Consider the following 26,204-nt stretch of genomic DNA (forward strand, 5'->3'; position numbering starts at 1 on the left):
TCCCTAAAGCTTTTGCCTCCTTGAACGCATTGGCAAGATGGCACACTAATTAATTAGAGAGTGTCTTAAACAGCTCAGCAAACCATTTGGCCATAGCACCTTACAATTTTGTAATTGCAAGACTGCCTCCGCAACCTACTCCTTTCAAGCGGTTTCCCCTAGCTCCTTCCCCCTCTTCTCTTGGCAGCACTGGCAGAACATCCACACATTTCTAGATCTGTCACACTGAATGCAAATCTGGTTTTATCGAGTGAATTATAGTATGTGGCAAATACTTTGGCAATATTATTGACCCCAACCAGCAGTTCATCCCCTTAATTGTTCAGTTCTCTCACCCACTGCTCTCCAGTTCTCTGTTACTCATCAATGCAGGAAGGTTCTCTGTCTTATTGCCCACATCGTACTACAACTTAACTGTGTGCAAGCGTGCAGAGTCTTTGTGCACAATTGTAGTACACTAACGAATTATCAGTTATGGCAAGTTTAGAGAAAAAAAGTTTTCTTTTTTAGTAAGCTGAACTCATGTAAGAAATCATGTAGGCACAACTATGATTCTGGTCAACAGTACTCCGCTATTCCAGCAGTGAAAATACCAACTGCCCAAAACAAAACGTGGCATTAAGAAGAATTTACTCACACTTCACATTCTCTTGTACAAGGCCTCTCTGACATACTGTTGACTTGGGCCCAACAAAAACAATCAACCCCTCTCAATGTTACACACAACTCGGAATCTTCTGCTTTCCCCTCAATATACAGCACTCTGAAGCTCCTGAACTAGGTTCATATGGCAGAGGCACGTACACAGCTCTGAAGTTAAGGTACCAGCCTAACTGTAAATTTTTCTCTCTTCTGAGGTTTTGCTTTCTTTCAAGTATGAACAACCAGTCAATCTGAACTTCCCCCCACCTTCAACTTTGGGCCTGATTTGGAGTTTGGCGGACGGGTTACTCTGTCACACGTGACGCTATCCCGTCCGCTATCTTACGATCTCTATAGGCTATAATGGGATTGTTATACGTCGGACGGGATATCCGTCACGTTTGTGACGGAGTAACCCCCTCTGCCAAACTCCAAATCAGGCCCTTTATTTTTCCTGGCTATGTGAACCTAGGCCCGCTTACCTATCTTCTTGTTTTTCTCCTCGGTGCGGCTGTGTGCAATAATTGGGGAGTAGATGAAGGGGCTCTTCGTTGACATGCTCTGACCGAGCAGGCTCTTCACCTTCTGTGGCCTCAGGCTGATGGGCAGATTCAAAAGCTTCACAGACCTGAAAATTCAAAAAAGAAGATGCAAGGGTAAAATGTTATTTTTTTAAGACATCTTTTTATGGGGTACATACTTGTCATCAAAATGCATTACAGTTACCAACGCCGTTAACAAGGTATTAAATAGGTACACTGGTCAACCCCATGAGCACCATCCCCATACAGGTACAATTCTAACATGTCCGCACTCCATTTTCTGGTGTCTTTGTATAAAGGTACATTATGTATCCAGGGTCGGGACAGATGTCAGAGGAGCAGCACAGGGACTACTCCTACTGGTATTCCACTGGCCCCAGATTTTACCCCATTTGCTGGGACAGCCCCTACCCTCATACACTACTTTCTCCACCACCATACACCAGTCCATGTCACGCGTCCAGTCAGTGAGGGTCGGGGCCAACTGTGCGCCCCATGCTCAGGCTATGTTTTGTTTCGCAATAATAAGCCCCATGGTGACCCAAATCCTTACCATGCGGCCCACGTCCGTGGCCTTTCCATCACATTCAGAAGACACCATTTTGGCGAAGGAATCATATCTCCACCACAAACACTATTAATACATCCCACTGTTGCCGTCCAAAAAAGATGGATCCTAGGACAGTGCCATATGATGTGGAAGAAGGACACTTAATTCTCACACTGCCAATTACAAGTTCACTCTGATCTCTTGCCCAATTTGACCAACGTATTACAGGAAAGGTTAGCTCGGTGTAGAATTTTTACATGTACCAATCTAAATCTTGCTCAGATTGCTACCTCTTTTGGGGAAGCCAACACTTCCAACCAGTCCTCATCCGTCAAATCTTGCAGATCAGTCTCCCACCGACGGAGTAAAGGAAGCAGAGCATCTGGGGCATTCCTAATGAACTTCTTATTTGTTAGGGAGATTGCCTTCCGGCTCATGTGATCATCTAAAAGTCTATCCTCCAGTGGTGATGTTTCTGGTAGATCCCCCACCATTAGGGATCGCCGCTTGGAGAGCATGCTGGATCTACAGATAATGAAAAGTCTCAGAAGTAGTGAGATCATACTCCCTCTGCGGGTCAGAGAACAAGAGAACTGCAGCATGCACCCAGAGATCTTCTATCTTGGAAATGCCAATCATGTCCCACTTGTCAAATCCGGGCTGTGAACCCAACCCACCCAACTTCGCTGAGTCCCAGAGTGGAGTGGCCTGGGTGAGCCTGTCTCCCCACCCTAATGATTTCAGTGCAGTGTGTCAGATCGGTACTGTGAGGGCTGTCGGTCCTCTGAAGGTTAAATGTTTCAGAGGAGTGTAAAGTGCTTGCCGGTAGCCACCCCCTCTCTGGAACCGGATATCCATCCATTGTACCAGTCTTGTGTCAATTTATTATATGCTATACGCAGGGCACCCCCGTCCCACAAGAGAGCTCTAACTTCGCTCTTGATAGTCTTAAAGTAGGCTACAGGGACTGGGTATGGTGTGTTTTGCAACACGAAAGGAATCTTGGGAGTGCCATCATTTTAAACAAGGCCGCCCGCCCTAGCAGAGAGAGTGGAAGTGCTCTCCACTGCTGTATGTCTCCCTTGAGATGGTGTAAGGGGCCCTGTAGGTTAGCTAGATAGAATAAATTGGGATCAGTGGTAACATATACCCCAAGATAGCGGAACCCATCAAACTCTACCTGCGCCTCAAAGTTTGATGGCAGATTTGGCACTTGCCCTTGAAGGACGTACATTATGGATTTGAACCAATTAATTAAATGCCCTGAGTGTTTACTAAAACTATTGAGGATATCTAGCAGTCTATAAAGTGAGGGGCATGGCCATTCATGTACAAAAGAATGTCGTCGGCATAGAGAGCTATTCTGACTTCCCATTCCTCTATCCACCGTTATCCGCGGATCAGGAGATCCCCACGGATTCAAGCTACTAGTGCTTCCAGTATTAAGGCAAACATTAGTGGTGATAGTGGGCAACCTTGTCTGGTCCCCCGTCTGAAAGGAAATACATGAGAGGTTCTTGCGTTTACAGCCACTTGTCCCAGGGGTTCAGTGTCCAGCAGCCGCACTCAGGCAAGAAATATGGGGCCGAAGCCCATGTGTTCTAATACTGTGAAGAGGTATGGCCATTCGACGGTGTCAAAGGCCATGTGGGCATCCAGTGACAGGATTACTGCATCCTCACGGATTCTTCCCATGCTCTCAATATTCTGTGGAGTTGACACAGATTTGCGGATGTGTTTCTCACCAGCATGAGGCCAGATTGATCGGGATGGATTAGTTTGGTGATTATCGGTATGAGACGTGAAGCCAGTAGTTTGGCCAGGATTTTGGCCTGTGCATTGACTGGGAGTTTGGTCTGTAGGAAGAGCAGTGTTCTGGTGGTCTACCCCCCTTGTGTATAACAACAATCGAGGCCAATCTCTGTTCTCTGGGGCGAATACCCTTTTCACAACTCTCTTCATACATCTCTAGTAGATACGGGGTTATCAGAGGTACGGTAAGTTTAAACAATTCAATGGGAAATCCGTTAGGCCCCATCAATTTTCCTGAATTTATCATCCAAATTGCTGAGGCTATTTTCTCCTGTGTGAAGTCGCTATCCTTGAATGACCGGTCTTTCACTGAAAGGGTCGGAATTTGCAAGTATCGGAGGAGATTGCAGGAGTCATCCGCTGTAGCAGTACAGAATGGGGAGTAGAGGCAGGCATAGTAATCTGCTACGGTATTCTCAATTTCTTGGGGGTCTTTTATGGGTTCAGCCCCATCTAGGTGGAGGCTCAAAACCCATTGGCTGGCCCTCTCCCTTATGTCTAACCACGCTAGGCGCTTCCCTGCCTTATCCCCTGCCGCATACACTCGATGTTGTGTTGCACTGTAACTATTTTTGGCTGCTTTTGTCACTAAGTCCCTATACTCTTGTTGTTTGAGGCCCTATGTATGTCTTTTGTTCCTAGTGGTGCCTACTCCGAGCTGGGACTCTAAGGCAAGAATGTCACTTTCAAGTCTCTCCACCACAGCCCACACCCCTTTTTTATGTCCCACTGTGAATGACAACGCATGGCCCTTAATCACTGCGTTATATGCCTCCCATAGGGTTCGAGAGGACTCCACTGAGGCCTCATTATCCTTAAAGTATTGTTCTGTTGCTTTTACCAGACTCTCTCTAATGCCTGTGATCTTAAGATACCATGTGCTGATAGGGATAGTTGTATGAGTTTGCAACCTACCCAGGCCATAGATTGCCCAGATGGTGGAGTGGTCTGATATTCCCCTAGCCATATGGCACACATCTCTAAAGCGGGAGGCACGATCTGCCAGTGTCAGGACTAGGTCGATACGCTGAGTGGAAAGTGAAGTGTTGCATCACTGAGGTATGGGTCCGCCAGATATCCTTAAGTTCCATGGTCGCAAGAAAGGTCGGTAGCTGGGTGCGGGAGGAGGTTGCTTGTCGCGGTGGCAAGTGATCCCAGTGACCACAAAGTGTCATATTAAAATCCCCTCCCATTAGTAGTTTCCTTTCTGGGAGCTCAAGCAGTTTACCCAGCTCTGGAAGGGTGACCCCCTGCATGGTTGGTGGGACATATACAGGCAGGATAGTCACTATTTTACCCTCCCACGTCCCCGCCAGGACAGCATATCTACCCAGTGGATCAGTCCAAGTCTACTGTATTGCTAGAGGTAGCTGTTTCTTAGCAGTATTCCCATCCCTCTGGAACCAGTGGAGAACCCAACAAGCATGGACGACCGTTTTATACCCCCATCGGTCCATGGCCCTGCAAGCATTACCGTTAAGGTGTGTCTCTTGTAAGAGGATCACATCAGTGGAGTGTTGTTTAATATACTGGAGCACCACCCGGCGTTTGATTTTGTCCCCTTGCCCACTGACATTCCAAGAAAGGAGACCTATGACCGAGGCGTATTCTTTAGCCATTATTAATTTGTGGTGTGGCCCCAGAAGGCCGTTGTTTCCTGTGGAGATCAACACTAGTGACCCTTCTAAACATGGCTCGCCCACTCTCAACCAGGCCAGATTGTTAGGCGTGGTAATCAAAAGCTGGTACCCTTTCAATATGAGAAATAGGACAACTGCAATGATGACGTATACCCGCCCTCAATTCCTCCCTCCCCATGTAAACAAAGCATAACTGTATCATTAAAGATAGCCCCCCCACCCTGCAAGATGAACCTTCGAACCATTTGCCTACCCAAAGTCTGCAGAGTGCCTGTCGCCCCACCCCAATGCAAACTTGAAAGGGAGTGTGGTTGACGCTGGTCGACCCTCCGCCCCCTACCCCAAAACTTAAGTAGTGCCTAGGCCCTCATTCCTGCACCTGTGTATCTGCTTGTTTTGAGGAGCAATAGATTACACCGTCCCCCCTAACTCGGTACTTACATCCTGTGTAGGTGATTCCCAGATATGTAATGTCGCCCAGCCCACTTACAGTGTTTGCTCCCATCAGAATGAGACCATTTCTGTCCCTCCTGATGTCACTTACAACCCCAGCTGACCACCCCGCAGCAGTTCAGGTCTCTGTGAAAGGTCTATGGGGCGTACCGCGGCAGCATCTTTATTTTATCGGTATCTGGATCTGGGCTTCATCTAGGTCATGAGAGGGACGCCGCCACTGATGTTGCTCGGCTCTGTCTTTCTTGCCCACCTTTGTCCAGCCCTCCAGCCACTCCCAAGCTTCCTCTGGAGAGGTGCAGAACAGGAGTTTACCCCAGCTTCTACTCTTAACCCTGCGGGAAAGAGCATGGAGTAACTCAGGCCTTTGTTTCTCAGTTCGTTTTTTACTGATTGGAAGCTGCGACGTTGTCTCTGGACCTTAAGGGTAAAGTCTGGAAAAAATGTTATTGTTGCATTCTTGAATACTGTTGGGGGAGGGGCCCCGGGCGTCTGCCAGGGACCGGTGCTCTCGTTCTACTGAGAAATACTTGGACAGCACGCAGGATTGCAGTACCTTAAGTATCTGGTTCATGATGAAGAGTTCTGCCGCCTGTTCCTCCGCGCTCCTCGGGACTCCTAGAATACGCACGTAATTTCTCCTGGACCTCCCTTCATAGTTTTCCAGGTGGGCTTCCATAGTTTTATTCACGCTCTGGAAGGCCTTAACTTGTGACTGCAGTGTTGCGGTGTCCTGTTGAAGGCAGGCCGTGGATTGAGGTCATATTACGAAGATCCACCTGTAGCAGTGACACCTCTGTTGTAACCGAGTCGATGCATGACTCCAAAGAAGAGCGCACCCCTTGGATCGCCACCATGATGTCTTGTAGAGTCAATGCTTCTCCAGCCTGCCCCGAGTCAACTGTAGGCTGTGTCCGCTCTGAGGGCTCGGTTACTGGTCCTGATTCACTAGGCATTGTAAATTTACTTCATTTGTTGGGACCCTCGAGGGCCCTTGCCACCGGTCATCTTGGATTAGGAGGTGTGCCACCGGTCAGGCACCAACCCTGCAGGGGTTGTCGCTGCCGCCTGCCTGTGTGTTTGAACGCATCACATGCGGCCTGCCTGGTTTCCTCCCCACCAAGGTAGTGCACTTCCTGCCGCAAGCCAACTGGTATCCATCCCGCCCTACACTGGCTTAGCACGCCATTGGTGCTAGGATGACAAGGTTCTCAACAACAGTGATACACAACCGCCCACAGGAGTGCTGAGTAACCAATGTAGAATCACTGGTCCGGTGCGATTCACGGGGGCCTTCGTGGAAGGCCAGTACTTAAATGCCTGTGTCTTTTATGTCTCTGATGGTCTCTCTCTGCGCCGGGTCACTTCTGCCACTCCCCACACCATCTAATAGCGCGAGAGGAGTGGACCAGAACGGGCCACTGCTTCTCCAGCTGCCTCCGGGCCCCAGATTGTGGGTCCCTGTGCCAGGTGGGGGGCCACAGCAGGCCTGCACTTCAGGCCTCGTCACGCTCCAGGCCACTTCCAGACCTCAGCCCGACTATTCCCTGGCTCTTTTCAGGGGGATGGGCAGGAGAAGCCAGCACTCACCCGGCCACTCTATACCCACCAGTCCGTCAGGCCTCAGGCTTCCGGCTGCCGCACTCGGGTGCCACCAGCCTTGACTGCACACCCCGGCGTGGCAGCCTGCCCTCGGAGATGCTGCAAATCGTGGCCGGGGCTTCTCCTTGCCCCTAGTTTGTGGCGACGTGGCTGCTCCAAAGTGTTGTCTTGGGCAGATGCGTAAGGCTCACTGGGTGGCCCCTGGGTTCGGAATCAAACCAATGTTGTTGGGTGCGCCCGGGGGCGGATTATGCAGCAGATTAATCGGGGAAAGTGCGGCCGGGTGTCAGAGCCGTCCTGTCAAGCGGCAATCTTTGTCTGTCACTAGTCAGGCCCCCCCTTAAATGTGTAATTTAAATATTGTATTAAGTTTCAGGTTGGTTTACATTGTTTCAACAGAATAAAGGCAACAATGGCTCACTCAGCAGCATATCCCTCCAAATTTATTGGATCATGTAGTGAACAATGCTCTAACACATCTGTTGCCACGATGTGTAAACTGGAAATAGGAAACCCAGACCAGTAAATATTAGAACAATATAATAGTGGAGCGCAATTGTTTCATGGATTCTAAGCACATTCTCCTCAGCAAGTAAAATACATTAGCAGCTGTTCACGTTTCCCAGGCTTGCAAGATAGTTTTAAGGACAAACTTTTCATGAATAGGTACTAGTAAAAATGTTGAATTGAGCTCATAAGAATACATCTATGCACTACCTTTGTAGCAAAATTACAATGCGCTAACTACCAAAGAAAAACAAAAGACTGAAAGTTGTGACATATTCAGTGTAAAAAGTGATATTTACAGCTTAAGAATTAAACATAACCTTAACAACCTCAGTGGAAGTTTTTGAAATACTCCTTTATTATATACCCCAAAGTGAATCCTATTATCACATTCTCCAGTGTTTAGATGCCCTTAACACAATTAAAGGACAATGCTCCTGAGCAACATTTTAGGAATCCCCTTTCTTCATCCCAGTGACCCATCTCCAAAGCACCACATGAAAGCTGCCCTCCTAAGCTGTAGCCTGTGGTGTCTAGTATGGTCTTAGGACCCGCCGTAATGGGCTCTACCGGCCATTAAAGGCCCGCTCCCTCGTTAAAGACCCGAACTGAAGGTGAGGGCCTTTAACAACGGAAAAAGTCTTTAATGGCTGGTAGAGCCTGCTATGGCGGGTTCTAAGGCTATTAGAACATTCTGCCACTGGAGGGCAGAATCTTCTATCAAATAAAACAAATTCCTCACGAAGCCCGAGGGGATTAAAATCTCCTCAGGCTCTGTGAGGCTTTGTACACAGCTGATGCTGTGAACAAAGAACATTGGAATGTTGACGCTCCAGGCTTTTACCAGCCAGTAAAAGCCCGGAGCACTCCATTGTCTGCAATGGAGCTGCCAACGTTCTAATGTTCTAATGCAACTTCCTGTCTGTCCTCACCTGTGACCTGTCCTTCTGATGCTGCTACACTCACAGGCACTTGATTCTGCTCATTCCCCGCACCAGTGCCCCACCACTATCCACTATCATACAATACCTTCCATCTCAATAAGCCAAAAGTACAACACTGGTGGGGGATGGGGTTTCCTTCATCAGCAACAAGTTCCTGAAATGCCAACTAATTAACTCAATAACTTTCTTGTTACAATGTTTCAATGATTACATATACAGCCAATATACAGCAAGCTGGACATGTACTGTCCACCTGGCAGGAAAAAGAGTTTAAGTGATAGATTAATTGATTACTACATTATACATCTCAATGTTACTATCCACTGTGAAAAACACAAAAACAACCACACGTCTCGTTAACTCCTTCTTCTCAGATACAGCACCTTCTCTACACGCACCATGGGCTCTATTCTCGGCTCGACCATATTTTGAGAACGAAACAGCTCATACAAATCGCTAACGTCCTCAGAAACCTCTCTATTCCTAGCAAAATTCTGAATTTAACACATCCCCCACATGCTAAACTGAAGACTGAAATGATAAATCTCAAAAACCTCAAACACACCGGCAACAAGCATTGGCAAAGTTAATGGTACTGGCTTTAATGTGCTAGCGTATTTGGGTCCTATCTCTGTCCAACCAGTCCTCTTCATGGCCCCTAAGCTTGTAGTGTGGTTGTGCAACAACGCAAGCTTGGGAAAAAACAGGGCAAGGCATCGGAGGCATTGAAAGAGGTACGTTGCACAATAAAGACACTACACGAAAAGTCTGTCTGCATTTGTTCACACCTTTGTTTGTATTCATTAGCATATTAAATCCAGCCAATGTTTTTAGTTTCAATGCTGCACAAGGGACAGTCACAGATGGCACCCCACTCCCACAAGTCGAAAATGGCCTCTCTCACCCAACATCAACAGAGAAAGGTAATCTGAGAGAGGTTTTTGGCTTAAAGAAGGCAGCAACAGCAAACAGAGGTAGTCCAGAAAATAGATGATGAACACTTGGACGTGCATGAGTATACTCTAAACAGATTACTGCAGCTGACACTGGAAGTAAAAGAAGGGATGCAGAGACAAGGGCAAGTGCAGGAGACTGCATCACACTTAGCTGCTGCATGAGGTTAACTTCTCAGGTGCTCGGAGAATCTGTCAGAAGAGAAGGCAGAAGATGATGAAAAAGAGACAGTGCCCCGTGCATATTAACATGTTTTGCTGCATCTAATCAAATGTAAGGAGGCAGATGATGCAACTGTGGTACGCATCTTGTTGTGGATTCTCACTCCCGCAGGACATGGCGTGGTCCTGTCGTTAGGCTTGAGTACTTCAAGGCTAGCCAAACCTATTTTTTAGATACACCTAGGACTGCCCTCCTGATCAAAGTATGCTGAAGCCTTCTGTAGAGTCCCTAGTATGTACACAGCGGAATGCGGAAATCTACAATGTACAAATGTAACTCTGTTCCTCTGTGGACAGTTGAATTTATAGAAGGTCTGAAAGCTCAAGTCGTGCCGGGTTGCAGAAGGAGATCTTCTACAAGAGGCGAGTTTAGGTCTGGCATTTCTGGTGACTACACAGGACATTCTTCATTGTTGGCTGTAAAGGGGCATTCTGGGCCGGATATTTAATCGGTAAATAAAGAGAGCTAAATTATAATTGTGCATGTGAGATACAGATTTTAATAGGGGTGAAACAAAAGATAAGCAAAGCTAACTGTAAGGATTAGGCATGGCAAATTCTGGGTGAGCTACAATACTGAACAAGTGTAGTGTGGTTCAACACTGGTACTTATCTGGGATTAAAGTAAAGTATCAGGGCAAACACTGCAAAACCAGCACAGACTAGGAAGGGGCAGGGTGGGTGTGGTACAGTGCTTAATTTGTGCTTGTTGTTTCCAGTGCTGAGCACTGGCCCTTATTTTTGGGGGCCGGGCTTATTCTTCTGCCTTAAGCATTTGCTGCGAGGTTTTGTAGCAAAAGACATAAGGTAAAGACGTAGGAAGAGAAAAGCGAAAAAACTTCACAAAGTTAGAAAGCAGAAAGCTGCAAGAGTGAGCTGGATGGGCAGGGAGTGGCTGTAAATAGATTAAAGAGGCCCGAGATGTCTTCAGGGTTACTCTTCCTCGGTATTCCGTGCTCGCACATTTAACTGCAGCAACCGCGTGTTCCAGAGGAGAGCTTTGAGCACCGGCACGTTTTTATTTACAAATTAAGCACTGGGTGCGGAGAACTGGTCGGTGGCGTCTGCGACAAAGTTAGACCGTTCTTTGTCAGCAGTGGTTCTGGGTTACCCAACTGTTCTTGATACTTCAATCTCAGGGCGAATAGCAAAGGTACACGAGAGCACAAATCAGAGCAACCATTCGCTGGCAACGCTGAACTCACATTGTTTCACTCACCCTTTGCATCCTTTCAACTTTACAGCTCCCCTTTTACATTTATCATTATCCTCTTGACTGCACTCTTGTGATTATCAGGGATCTCCAGAATTCTGCAACAATCCCCAGGGATTTGGACTGCAATAACTCTCCTCTTTAACAGAATGTACAGCCATCAGGCAGAAGGGCTCCAAGCAGCAGGTTACTGCAGCAGACTGGAGTCTCCAGAGGTCGTGCAGGTAAATCGGAACGCTGCCTTCACTAGTACACGTGGGAGTGTTATTCCAATAGCAAAAGTCAGAGGGGGGCTCCTTGTATTCCTTCAATGGGAAAGAGACTATCTCTGGATCAGTTTTCTGGGCCATGCATCTTCAAAGAGCTTCCCTACTTCCCAAGAGAAAAGAAGAAATAATTCGACTCCCATACCCTGAACAGGCAATTGAGCATGTGAGTCCAGCAATACCTAAAAACAAAAGAAATGTGCTGTGTCACGAGGTCTTTGGTATGTCTGGTAGAAGGGCTTCTCTTCGTTAATCACCATCTGTGGAGGGAATGCTGCTTGACTACAGGGCTTCGCCCCCAGAGAAGAGTATATGTGTTTGCCAATGTGTGAAGAACGTATAAAAATCTAGCTTTTCAACACTATAATCACAACTGAAATGTTTTTATTTTTGTTTATGCAATAGAACATCACAAAATACATAAATATAAGTCCAGCAGCATAGATTTAACAACATATTTCGGAGAAAGCATGCAGATACAAAAAAACAGAATAATGTTTTGAAACAATTGTACATTTTTTTGCTACTCCGATACGCTGTGCTCCAGTATTGCCCTGCGCCCAATCCTAATGCTGCTTTCATGCTGCTGGCAGCATGAAAGCAGCATCAGGAATGGACGTAACGCCCAGCTTGGGTGCTCCGAAGCAGAGTGGGAGCTTCTGCCTGCTCTCTCCAACCCGGCACAACAGCCAAATGTATATATAGCACTATAATCATATAACTCAATTTTTCTTTTCAGGTTTTAGAAGAAAATCCCAAATACAGTGTTGCAGTTAGCATTATACCATATCTCCCACACTTCTCTCCATTGCATCCCAATACTCTGCCACCCCCTGGCAACTCCAGATCATATGTATTAAGTTTTCTCGTGCACAACTACATCTGGGCAGGTGCTCGGTCTGTGTGGATGTATTTTATACATAAATTAAAGGCATGTAGTACACCCCATGGAGATATTTCGACTATGTGGGTGTAAATCGCTCATACATTCCATGATGTTGACAAACACTGAGACATTCGGCATCAGTGAAGCTGTCCTTTACCACCAGGCTGCTCGGTTACAGTTCACAATGTAACTCTATTATCGCTTTTGAAGCTTGCATTTTAAAATGTAACTTTGTCCAATGAATGGCTGAGCTGCCAATAGTCTGAGGGTTGGCACATCATCCTTGAGATTACCACAGGCTGGTAAAAATGTTTCAAAATGTTCAAGCCTTCATAAGCCATGTATCTATTCGGCCAACCACGGGTTGGTAACCGTTTTGCATGGAGGGTCACTTTATAGTTCACCACTCCCAGTGTCCGCCATTTGGACATAAACATCAGTAAGTTAACACTGTTCGTCAAGAAGAGTTCTCAATTAATATGAAGTAAGAAATCAAGAGCCCGAGGCCCACTCAAGAGGCCTAAGATAAAAAGCAGAGGTCAAAATCTGCAAGTTCAAATAGCAAAATAACTTGCGGAAGACCTCTGGAAGATGCTATTTCTTGCACTGATAATTACCAGACAAGAGGAATGGAAATGCTTGCATAATTCAGAGTGGCCTCTTGTACTTGTGAAACCAGAAATGATAACCACTGGTACAAAACTCGGAGCTGAGCTAGGTTATAACCGGCTTTAACTATCCCGAGGACGGGGGCGTGGCCACGGAGCTGAGCATGGCGCACGCTTAACCGCTCGGCTCCGGAGGGGCCGACTTCAAACGTATGCCTAGACGCGCTGGGGCGGGTGGTGTCGCGCTCAAAGTGGAGCGTAACGACTGCTGAAGACGTGGGGAGACGGTGGCGGCGCGGCTTGGCCCCCGGGGTGAGCGCCTGGGTTCCCGGGGCCGATCTGGACTGCGGAGCGGCTGCGGCCTGGCTGACAGGCGGGGCCGCCCCGCGCTGAATTGAGGTGCCGCTGGCTCGGTGCGAAGGAGGAGGTGAGCGGCGATTGCGGGTGGGGCCACTGGCGAGGGGCCGTTGCCCCGGGGGTGGCCCCCTGCGGATTCGTGTGGCCCGGCGGGGATCGTGCCCGGGGGCCTGCTGGCGGACTGCGGCCGCGGTCCTGGGACGTGCGGCGTGCCGCGCAGGGCGCGGAGGCTGTGCGCGGGCCCGCCCCGAGGTGTGAGGGGCAGTTCGGAGTGCCGAGTGGGGACGCCGGACGGAGTGTAGTCGGCCTCCCACCCGGGAGGCGGGGCCTGGTGCTTCCCGGCTGCGGGGGCACGGACGGTGAGGAGACAAGGGGACAAGAGGCGCCCCGAGGAGAACTGATAGGGAGCCCGCTTCTCCTGTGCCCCCTGGGGGCCGTACGACTGCGGTGCCGGTGGTCGTTGCCCGGGTGCCCCCTGAATGATGGCGGGGGGGCCCCCTGTGCCCAGGACGGTTCAAGTTGGACACTGATCGCCCGTCGCGGGGCGTGGCGGCGAGGGTCCGCCCCGTGCTGATTGCTGTTATCACCCGAAATTTTAGACTGCGCACCATTGTTGCCCGGGGTTGGGGTCCCTCCTGGCTGCTGGGGGCGGCGCGGCCTTGGGGGCCTGCCGCGGCTGCCCCTCCCGCGCAGGGCGACGCGGTCTTGGGGGAGGCACCACCCCCGGCCCGGTCCAAACCACCTTGTTTCCGACTGCGCCGCTGGTGGGGACGCTCGGCGGAGACGAGCTACACGGCGACATCGAGGATCCTGGGCGCACCTGCTTACTGTGGCCCAACGAGCTGGGGATGACTGGCATGGTGTCGGAGACTCCTCCTGGAGCGACCAGAACCTGAGATCTTGACGGCAACAGATTGGGTGAACGGCCAGGCCAACAGCAGGCAGTATAATTACCTGCACAGCGCGCCGGCCTCGTTGAGACGCCCTCCTCTGCATATTCAATGCCCTCCAAGGGCAGACACAAGAACAAAGCCATGGGAACCCATGACACTGATACCAATGGCGGACAACGAGCTGACCACACAGAGCCAGTCACAAACCAAGGTTCAGGACACCCTGGACAAGATACTGGGTGCCATTGAAGACACCAAATCCACTCTACAGCATGACATTAATCAGGTGGCGATAGAGGTGGGGCTATTGAGAGCCGACCACCACAAATTGGCCGACAGAGTAAAGGAAGCAGAAGCAACACTAGAGGAAGTTGTCCCAAAACAAGCAGAAGTATCAGCGGAGGTGACCTCTCTGGCAGACAGAGTGGCGAAGCTCGAACGGCGAGCTGAGGACGCAGAGGGCAGAAACAGGAGAAACAATATTCGCGTGGTGGGTCTCCCTGAGGGGGTCGAGGGGACTAACATGGTGGAGTTTCTGGAGAAAGGGCTAAGTACGGTTGTGGCACCAGGATGCCTGACTCCCTTTTATTCATTGGAACGTGCACACCGGGTGCCGGCTAGACCGCTTGCTCCTGGCAGACCGCCCCGGGCTGTAATTGCTAAACTCCTGCACTATAGAGACAGAGACATCCTCCTGCAGAAAGCCAGGGAATTGGGTCCGTTTAAAGTGGCCAATGGCGAAGCAACACTGTTCCCTGACTTCACCTTGGAGGTCCAAAACAAGCGTGCCTCCTTCCTGGCCGTTAAAAGAACTTTACGAGAAGAAGGGATACAGTACTCATTGCTCTATCCAGCAAGACTACGAGTGATTGTGGAGGGGAAGACCACTTTCCTCCAGACTCCGGAGGAGGCATGGGAGTGGCTTGAGAGCTCGGGGTCGGGCCCGGCGCGGCCTGCGCCGGGGGGCCGCGGTGGGGGAGGGTCCCGGCGGGCCCTGAGAGGGAGAAGGCCAGGGGGCGGCCGACGGCTAGCACCCACGCAGGCACAAAGGGAGACTGGAAAGAGAGAAGCCCTAAAAGCGGCAGCCAAGATGGGAGTGGAATCGTCTCCGCCGGCGGTCTCTGAAGAGGAATCAGAAGACATAGTGGTGTCCTCGCCCGAGGGCTCTGGGGGATCGACTGGTGCACCGGAGGTAACCCCACAAACGGCTGATGAACTGATCTAAACAGGACCCGCACCGGCGCTGAAAGGCGAGTCAAGATAAGAAGTACGGTGGCCCCTCCGGACCTGGCCGCCCCCCCGGACCTGTTTCTCGTCTGTCAACCCTGACCGGCGAGTATTGACTTGATGTGTTTGTGTGATTTGCAGAGTTGTAGGACTTATTGGGCAGCCTACAGTTTTGGAGGCGCCCTGGGGAAGGGGAGTTGTTTTTTTTTTGTTATTAGTTATACCGGCTATATGTGCGATGTGGGCTGATCATAATGAAGGTGCAAGCTTCTGGGGGGCTTGGCCGGGGCCGGGGGCGTGTAGACTCCATGTACAACGGGTTCTAAGAATACGATGGGGGGCTACAACACTATGACCTGGAACGTTAGGGGGATGGGCACTCCGAGTAAGCGACATAGAATTCTTTCCTTTTTAAAAAGAAGAGGGGTGCATATAGCTATGCTACAGGAGACTCACCTCGCGCCCGGAGAGGGAGAGAAATTACGGAGGAGTCAGGTATTTGCCACAGAATATTCAGCTTACGCAAGAGGAACCCTAATTTGGATTAGAGCGGGAGTTCCATTTGTGCTAGATTCCTCCAACATAGACAGGGAGGGAAGATTTGTCATTCTAGAAGGGAAACTACGGGGGCTCCAGTTGACCCTGAGTTGTATATACGCCCCCAACCAGGAACAAGCATTATTCATGACGGGCCTGTCTGGGCATCTCACTCGTCAATGCACGGGGGAAGTACTAATAGGAGGAGACTTTAACGCAGTGCTTGATATCGACCTAGATAGGTCTAACCCCCCACTGCAGGGAGCAACATCAATTAAAGCAGCAAAAAAACTAGCAGAGTGGCTGGACGTCTGGGGGCTGGTGGATGCTTGGCGGCTACAACACCCTGTTGCCAGGGATTATTCGTTTTACTCGGGCCTCCACCAGGTACATACTAGAATCGACAGAATAGTTTGCACAGCAGGGCTGGCCCGAAATATGTCCCACGCGGAGTACCTTGCCCGCACAATATCTGATCATAATCCTCTATTGATGACATTGAATGTATCTCGGGACAGACCTCCTATACCGGCATGGAGAATGCTTCCGTCGGCCTTGGAGGACCAGGCGTACAGGGAGGGGTTACAAAGCTACTTAGAGGAACACATAGAGGATAACCGGGGATCTACTTCCTCCAGAGGCATAGAGTGGGAGACACTCAAGGTGGGGACGCGGGGTCATTGTCTGGGACAGTCAGTGGGGATAAAACGTACACTTGAGAGAGAATTAAACGCACTGGAGAAGGACATCCAGGAGGGGGAGTTGAGACAGGGCCCCACAAGACAAGCGGATGAAGAGTACGAGAGTGCGCGTAGGGAGCACTCCCGAATAGAAGAGCGTCTTAGATGCCACAGTGTGCAAAGATACTTGGTATCCATGCAATCAGAGGAGGGGAGATCCGGTAGACTTTTGGCATGGCTAGTGCGCCCGAATGGTGATAGTGGTCCTATTGCAAGTGTATTGGACAGGGGTGGGGCACGCAGAATTAGCCCAGAATCCATTAACGACGCATTCAAAGATTATTATACGTACTTGTATAGGAAGCCCACAGACCTGGAAGTGGGGATCCTTGATGGTTTCCTAACTCGGATGTCTTTGCCGGCTTTGAGCCCGGAGGACGGGGCCGGCCTGGGGGGTCCAGTGACTGCAGAAGAGATAAACGAAGCAATCACGCAGCTGGCTCTTGGGAAGACCCCGGGCACAGATGGTCTTCCGATGGATTTTTATAAAAAGTATAAATCCTTATTAACTCCCAGACTGAAGGAAATGTATATGGAGGCGGTAAAGAATGGGGTGCTCCCTTCCACGCTCCATGAGGCATTGGTTGTGCCGCTCCCAAAAACAAATATTAGTGATCCATCGGTAACAGAATTTAGACCACTATCAATGCTAAATAGCGACTTTAAGATCTTGAGTAAGATACTAGCTAATCGGTTACTGCCCCTTATGCCGACCCTGGTGCACCCTGACCAGAACGGTTTTATTCCCGGTCGCAGCACCTCCTTGAATCTTAGGCGGATTTTCTCTATAATGCATATGCCTGATGAGGCGAAGCCACCAGCCGGGACCTTGCTAGCTGTGGACTTTGAAAAGGCCTTCGACTCGATCAGATGGGATTACTTGAGGGCGACAATGTTAAAAATGGGCCTGGGTGGTGGCTGGGTTGCCTGGGTGGATCTGTTATATTCGTCCCCATTAGCAAGGGTCAAGACGGGTAGGACAGTCTCAGCTGCTTACCCAGTGTATCGGGGAACTAGACAGGGATGCCCCCTCTCTCCATTGTTGTTCGCTTTGGCGATGGAACCCTTAGCGGCGTGGGTGCGAGGTGAAGGAGCGGGCAGAGGGATTCGGTGGGGACCAGTGGATCACATTATCTCGCTATATGCAGACGACATTTTGTTATACCTCAGAGACGGGGCGAGTGGACTCCCCTGGGCCCTGAACGTACTTGAGGAATTTGGTTTAGTATCAGGATTAAGACTTAACCGTAATAAAACATATGTGTTCCCCCTGACGTCTGGATATGGTCGCCCCATAGCGTGCCCGGTGGACCTGAAATGGGCTCCGCGTACATTTAGATACTTGGGGATCCAGATCTACCATGGTATGGCTGACCTAAGAGAGGGTAACCTAGGTGGAGCGCTTCGTTCGCTGAGATCATCAGTAGCGTTCTGGCGCTCTTTAAAATTGTCAGTGATGGCTAGAGTGGCGCTATCCAAAATGATCATGCTCCCCCGACTGCTCTATTACTTTGCCAATTTACCGCTGTTAATACCCCGGGCATGGCTCCGTGATCTGAACACATTGCTTAGAGAACTAATTTGGGATAGTGGGCGAAGACGTACCACTCTCGTGACCATCTGCAGGCCTCCTCAAGCGGGAGGCCTGGGGGCACCTGACTTTGAGGCATATTACCTTGCATCCCAATTGCAGTGGATGGCCGGGTGGCTTACGGGTCGGGGCCAATTGGATTTATATACGGCCCAGGGAGTGATTGATACGGCGTGGATTGCGGCAAACATGGCAAACAGGAAGATAACTCTCCCTGGGAACAACATAATGATAAAAGTGGCAATAGGATGTTGCAAAAGATGCACGAAAAGAGTAGGGGTTGGTCACCCGTATTCTCCAGCTCTGCCGCTGGCAGTACTTGCTATAGAACCCAGGGGGAGGGGGCCGGGAAGTATGGGACTCAGTCATTGGCTAGCAGCGGGAATAGAAGTAGTGGGAGGACTTTTCAAAGAGGGAGTCTTGAGGGGATTTGTTGACTTGATGGAGGAGGGTGTTCCCGGGGGACAGTTTCTACTGTACGGGAGACTGGTACATACCCTTAGGGCTCACTGGTACACGGCAAATGCGGAACCTGACACACACGGGGTCTTGCACTCACTGATGACATTAGGTGAGGAAACACATCTCATCACCAAGATATATCGGGCCCAGGTTGAGGCAGCTTTAGACCCCCTACGTTCACTGAGAGGAAGCTGGGAGGGCACGGTTGGCCGAGAACTCACAGACTCAGAGTGGAAAAGGATACTGGCTTACCCCCGGATGGTGTCACGTAATACACGCTTAAGGTACCTTCAATATAATTACCTGCATAGAACATACCTCACACCCCACAGGCTGTTCCGTATATACGGTGGATCTCCAGCGACCTGCCCGAGGTGCGGGGGGGGGGGTGGGGCGAATTTCGACCACATGGTTTGGACTTGCCCGGTGATCCAGACTGGCTGGAAGGAAATGTTGACTACCTTAACTGAATTGCTTGAGATTGAGTTAGGACCCAGCCCCGAGATGTGCTTGCTGGGCCTCGGACCAATGGCACTCCGTGGAAAAGTGAAGGGGCGCTTTTTGGACCTCACCCTGGCACTATATAAGAGACTAATCTCGAGGGGCTGGAAAGCTGCGGGTTGTCCTTTACTGACTGTCTGGGAGAATGATACATTAACGTGGGCTAGAGCTGAATTACAGGTCCTAAAAGCAGAAGAAGCCAGGAGTATCCGCCGGGTTCCCATAGCTCTGGGGTGGGAGAACTTAGTGACGAATTGGGAGAGTATAATTAGGAGATTGGTGAACCCAGCAAGAGAAACCAGCGACTCCCAACCCACGCCGAGGTCGGAGCCAGGCGATTGTAGCACATAGATAGGCGCCCAGAACAAACCCGACCTCCACGTGGCTTTCATTAAGTGTAGAGGCCTGAAGGCAGCTGGGCCGTGGACCCCCACCTCGCCATCGAACATGATAGGCAGTGTGCGTGCCCCTCCGTCTACACGGCGCGTCCCTGCGCCCTGGGCCGATATCACCCCCTGCTTAAAATTAAAATTAAAAAAAAAAAAAAAAATGGATCTGGCATAGCACCTTCAGTTCAACAACTATAAAAATTATTTGCACATAGCCGCAAGGTTGGCCCTGTGTGGCCTGTTCTTTTTTTTTCCCGCCTCTTCCTCCTTCCTCCCACACCCAATTGGGTGGCACCTAACCCTCTACATCATCATTCCAAGTTACAAGGAAGAAGGGGTTTAAACCTGTTGCTTGACTATTGCTTATGCAGAACAAAGAGCTGTAACAAAGAAAAGTGATTGAATAAGTAAAAGAGCAACTGGTTGAATAAAGAGAAATAAAACGGCTGTTAATAAAGATCGAGCAATAAGCGAAAAAGTACAAAATAAGAAGCAGATATAAAAGTGCATGTGAAATGAATAAATATGTAACGTTGTAATAGCAAAATGTTAATAAAAATATATTCAAAAAAAAAAAAACACTATCCCGAGGACAGAGCTCCTCAGTCCTGCCATGAAAGAAACTGCTCATTCACACTCGCGAAGGAACCTAATCTGAAAATGCCGAAGCCCGAAACGCCGAAGCCCCGTCTGTTGCCCTGAAGCCCCGAAGCACCGAAGCCCCAGAGCCAGGGCCAGTGCAGCGGGAGCGTCAGCACCAGGGCAGCGGAGAGAGCCGGGAGAGAGCGGGTTGCTCCCTGCGTCTTTGACGAGGTTGCAGGTGCGGAAGGGGAAGGGAGACATCGAGGCATGTGCTCCCCCTGCCCGCCCGCAGCCCGAGCAACGCAAGCAACGCGAGGCACACGAGGCTCACGTCTGGTTCCACGCGGTAGTGGCAGGCTAGCCAGGATAACCAGGAGGGGAGAACGCCGAGGCCACTTAGACCATCTAGGAACCAGGCAGTGGACCAGTAGGATCGAAATCCTGTGGAAATCTTGGCGGGCGCAGGCGTACCAACGGTGAGTGAGGCAGGAGGGTCGAGGCATTGCGGGGCAGAGGGACTTGGCAGTTCCTGTGATGGGGTGGGGCTTGGTGAGGAGTGGTGAGGCGTGCAGGGTGGTGGTCAGAGGTCGGTGGCTGGTCGGTGAGGGTGACGCCGGGTTCAGTGGAGCGCGCCAAAAGCGTGGTGGAGTGTGGCTGCGCGATCCCACTGCCTCTGCGCGCCGCCTTACCCCGGCGCTGGTCTCCCCCATAGCACCCGTCTGGGGCTCCATCACCATCTCCCATCGGTCTTCTCCCTCCAGCCTCCTCTCCCTTTCCTCCAGGGTCCCCCCTCTTCTCCCCTCTCCTCACTTTCCCCTCACTCACTCACCTCTCACCAGGCTTGCGCCCATCTAGCCAACTTTATGTCATCTTAAACCATTTTTCAACAATCAAACAATCAAAAAAGGAAACCTGCGCCAAGAATTCTTCACACTGCATCGCTGGCTAGGAGAGTGCTGGGTGAGCGCGGCTGTGTTAGTTAACAGCTGCGGAGTGAGTGCACCAGGGCAGCACGGAAGCGGCCCAGCCAGGTCTGGGTGCAGCCTGTGGGCGCCCTGTGTGCCCAGCTCACCAATTGCACCTAATATCGACAACCCCTCATTCCTGAGGAGTCCAACTCTTCAGGTTTCGCAGCTCGCTGCTGCATCACCTTACCTACCAACATTCGGCAGGAGGCTTTGTGCCAAGGACCCATCCATCTTCCTCCAGCCAGGTAGAGCGCAGCAGTCTTAGTAAACTGCAGCAGAGAGAGCGCACCGGGGCAACACAGAAGCGGCCCTGCCAGGTCCGGGTGCGGCTTGTAGGAGTCCCGGGTGCCCCGCTCACCGAGCATCTCAGGTCATCAACACTAGTCCATCAGTCTCAAGCAAATTAAGTCCCTCCCGCAGAAATCTGGGCTAAGAGAAAGCAGCTATGAGATCAGGACGACTCAGGCTGCCAACAAAGGGTAAAGTCAAAACTTCAAGCTCTCAAAGGAGGGCGCAATGGAAGGTAAATTGCTCCACACAGAGCCCGCAAAGTAGTAGGCCGGATCAGCAGGTATCGCCCCTCACTCCTTTGCAGGTATACCTCAAGAAAACAGGAGTTTCCAACAAGTTTGCCTTTCTAAAAGATCCAGCTGCAGCCTTCTTCTCAAATCTTGACACCGACGTGGGCCTGCCAACCCCTTTGGTTCCACAACCAATGGCCACTGGGCAGCTGGGGCTCGAGGTGTCAACAAACCCCACTCAACAATTAGGGGTCGATTTACCCGTCCAGGAAGCTTCAATGCGTCTGCCCCCAAAGGGCATAATGACCGCTCAGCTCATGAACGACTAAACATCTCCAGGGTCACTAGCAGCCCAACAGTGCGTAAAAACCTGCAGGTGGACAGTATTGTGATCACGGCTCAGGTTCATGTTCAAGAGAGGAAATCTCCTCAAAGTGACCAACAGAAGGGCGCGCCTGTCAATCCCAGTAACACAGAGCCTCTATTCCCCACAGGTATCTCGACAGAGGTTCACAACGACATCGTGCATGAGGGAATGCGCCAACAATCGACCCCCATCCTGTGGTTAAATCTTAATACCCAGGGGAGCTGGACATGGGCTTTGAAGTAGCCACAGGAATAATGGAAGACTCTTGGTTGCAGTCACTATCAATAACAAACAACAAAGATGTAGGTGAAGCATTGGACTTAAAAACCCTTGACCTAATGAATCCTAAAGATCATATTTTAAACAAACCACTACTGGTGGGCAGCACCGAATACAGTTCCTATATACTGCAACAAGAAAGGCCGCCTAACTCAATTATGGAAATTTCAAGTGGTATAAGCAAACTACAACATGACGTCGAAGCAATGGCAAGAAGCAACCTGACTATTTCTCCCCCGGAGACTATCAATAGAGAAGGTAAAATTATTTCCAAAAGTTCCACTCATGCAGGTTACCCTAGCAGCAATATGGAAGATCTCACTCGATTACATGCCTCACTGTTAAACGCTCTACATACTTCAACGACGGCTCTTAACATGCAATCGGATAAGCTTGACTTACAAATGGATCTAATGAAGGTTATGGCAATCCACATCCCCCACATCAATCGTAAATTGGATCTGCTGGCCATCCGGCCATTCGAGCAAAATCAAGCCTTTTTCAACTGTGGCCCAGTAATAGATAAACTAAGCACGTTACCAACTATTTTAACAGAGTTACTGCAGAAAGTTGAAACAAGCCATATCGATGAAGCAACTTTCAACAATACAAACCACGATTCAGTCATACTTCAAAAGACACCAGGTTTGGCGGCAAGTAGTCCTATAAAAAAAGAGGCAAATACCCAGGGTATATACTCAATTAGTACGGATGAATCACCACAGCTGAAAGAAATAGTGCCCACTAGTGTACAAACGAGCGTCCAGCTCTAAAACCGAAACCCCTATCGAAGAGACAAAAAAAGCGAGCTAGAAAGGCAAGGAAACAAACATGTGCCAAAGCTGTTAATGACAATCTTTACCCAATATTTCGGTGTTCCAGAAACCACAAACCCAAGGCTCTAGGTCTGTAGGGAATCAGAAGGCCCTAAATCATAGGAAAGCCACAAGGGTTGGGGCAGTCAATGGTTTAGGTCTGTTGCCAACTGCTGCTTCACCAAAGTCAACTGTATACAACATGTCTCAGTCGACAGTACAATTTCAGTCTAACCCGCACGCCTTGGAGATGAGGGTGACGGAACTTCTGGACCAGGCACCCCGACAGAGGTGTCCAAGAGAAGAAACGCACATGAGTAGCGAAAAGTCTTCAAACCAACCAGGTGCTCTAATACCGAGAAAGGACCCACCAGGGTCAATAACAGCTGGAATACTAAGACCAAAGGACGTTCCACACGCAGCGGCATCAGCTGCCACTCTATTCGGTAGGAACAAGAAGCAACCAGTGCCCCAAGTATCATCTTGCCAAGCTACCGCTTCGCACGCAGCTGCCACACAATTCACAGCAACTCCCCCGGGTACTACAGCGGGCATCATATTGAGCCTCAAGTTACACCCACAGAAAGGATCTTGCACCCAAGCTGGTGCTAAGCAAGTCATAGAAATTTCCACAGATACAATGTTGGGCAATCGATCAAGCCACAAACCACACTCAAGAAAAAATACTGATGAGGCAAAAGCACAGTCCATAAGTTAGAGTCATAAACTCTCCCTCTCAGCATATGGCTCGCAATCCGGCATTAATAACATCAGCAGCGAAAAGCACCAGATAACAAACCCAAGTTACAGCCATCCCTCTAGGGTGTTTACAATCACAAACAATCAAGGGCTAATAAAAACAAAAGTTACGTTTCACAATAGGCAAACTTCGGCAACCAATCTCTTAAACAAAACTTCCTCAATCAAACAAACACCCATATTAGTAATGGTACCATATAGTAGTCAGTGGGAGGAGGGCCAGTTGAGAAGGCCATCGTCACAAAGAAACACCAATCACCCCCATCAATTACAATACACTCATGCCACCGAGAACGATCGGGAATTAAGGCAGATCCTTTTTACCCCGCAATATAAATCACGAGGCCAACAAGACAGCTTAAATAGGGGTAACGTTCTGAGGCTTCTCGCTGAGTTCCCATCAACTAAGAAAATCGTATCCGCAGATTTGACATCGGTGAAATTCCTCTCTGGCAGCGCTCAAAATGGGCTGGAACAAACACTAACAATGTGGAGAACAAGCGATATTGTTACATTAATTATGGCAGTCAAACAGCAATTCGAAATTTGGGGCATACGGTTAACAGAACCATCCAGTCAACGCTATCCCTTTTCCCTATTGTTAAATTCTAAAGCAAAACTGCCAAAGGCCCTTGAATTCGTAGGGGGCCCGGAATCCGGGGAACTGGAACAAAGGCAGTTTAAATGGAAGGTACCCAACTCAAAAACTATCAGTGGCCCCCCAACTGTACTGAAGGGAGAGCAAGATGAATGGAGATGGATGGCTCACACTTTAAATTCAAGGAGAAATAATTGACTTAGCGCATCAAATGCGGTAAATACAGATCAAAGTTTGGCTGTCACCATAATGTCCTGGAACATTGCCAGTGCAAAAACTATCATAGCAGATGGGTTCACAGCAATGACCAGTTGCAATTATTCCATAATCCTACTACAAGAAACTTGGCTGGAGGACCCGATCGAATTAGGAGGCTACTCACTACACCACATTAGTGCCAAAAAATCAAAGAAATCAGGTAGGCCAAGCGGTGGTCTAGCCACATACATTTCTACGGCACTTCTCGTTTCAACAGAGCAGTTGGCTTTCTCAAAGACCAACTTGCAGGCCATTAAAATCACCTTTAGCAATAATCAGCACGCCCCGCTAGTCATTTTTAATGTCTATGCCCATCCGCGGAAAAATCGGAAAGTACTGCTCTTTGATGAACTACTGAACAAGGTAGAAGAGATAAGAAGCGCCAATCCAGCATGGGACATATTAGTGACAGGCGACTTTAATGCTAACTTAATACACAATCCAGAACCGGATGAACAACTGGCAGCTGAAAATACCATATGGTCAGTGCCGCTACAAATATCACCAGCACAGAAAAGACTGGACGCAAGGGGTAAACAACTGCTAGAGGCACTAGAGCACATGAGTATGAGGGTACTAAATGGCAGGAACAACGATGACGTCCCGCCAAGCTTCACTCATCATAGCGCAAAGTCCGCGACAATAATAGACTATATCCGTGTCTCTTCCCTTGCTTGCTCATGTTAGCAAATTTAAAATTAAACCTACTCTCCACAGTGATCACTCATATCAGCACATAGAACTCGTTTGGAATGCTCCATGCCTTCTTCCAGCTATAAAGGAACTAGGAACAATTACATCTATCAACCTAAACCGCCTGATCTGCTCGGAGTCCTCATTACCAAGGCTGTGTAAAAACATAAAATCTTTGCTTCAATCGGCAATATGCCAGGATCTATCAACAGTGGAAGCGTGGGCCAGTTTTCTACGGTCAGTACCCTCTCTTGACTTCGCCAGGCGTCAATCGCCATATAATAATCAGACATGGTCTTCAAACCTACCAGTAAAAATTTTAGAACTAAGGAAGGAATTGAGGCGCAACCTTAGACTAATAAAAGATAGATCTCCCACAGAAACCCAATGCGCCCAAATAAAAACCCTACGAAAAAATTACAAGAATCAGGTATGGCAAATGCAAACCAAAAAGGAGGACGACTTCTGGCTCAAATTACTTCGTAAGTCAAGGAAGGCCAATTCAAGGGCCTTTTGGACAACAGTGAATGGAATCGGCCGGCAGGTAAGAACAATAAACTTCACATCAGTCCCAGATGGAAAATGGGTGGATTACCTTGCCGACATTTTCTTTAAATAACCCTGATCTGAAGCAAATCAGCATTTGAAGGAGTCAATAAAACTCACAGACGTCAGACAGAGCGGGACAGGGTTCAGCGCCAAGTATGTCGCCATAGCCATCAGGAGGGGTCGCAAGGACGGGGCCCCTGGTCCTAATGGTCTTCCGCAAGCTGTCTTTAAGGCTGATCCTGAATATTGGTCAACTACACTGTCAATCCTGTATACTG

General features: G+C 49.4%; 1 protein-coding gene across 1 annotated transcript in view; it reads right to left on the minus strand.

The window, feature by feature from the left end:
- Positions 1-26,204, minus strand: part of TRAPPC9 (trafficking protein particle complex subunit 9) — a 2,294,541-nt gene that overhangs the window by 1,942,274 nt on the left and 326,063 nt on the right. Inside the window, exon 11 of the mRNA XM_069220801.1 lies at positions 1,125-1,270. Within this exon, the coding sequence (XP_069076902.1) occupies positions 1,125-1,270 (146 nt within the window). The remainder of the gene's footprint in view (positions 1-1,124; positions 1,271-26,204) is intronic.

This window comes from Pleurodeles waltl, chromosome 2_2 (genome assembly GCF_031143425.1).
Source record: "Pleurodeles waltl isolate 20211129_DDA chromosome 2_2, aPleWal1.hap1.20221129, whole genome shotgun sequence".
NCBI lineage: Eukaryota > Metazoa > Chordata > Amphibia > Caudata > Salamandridae > Pleurodeles > Pleurodeles waltl.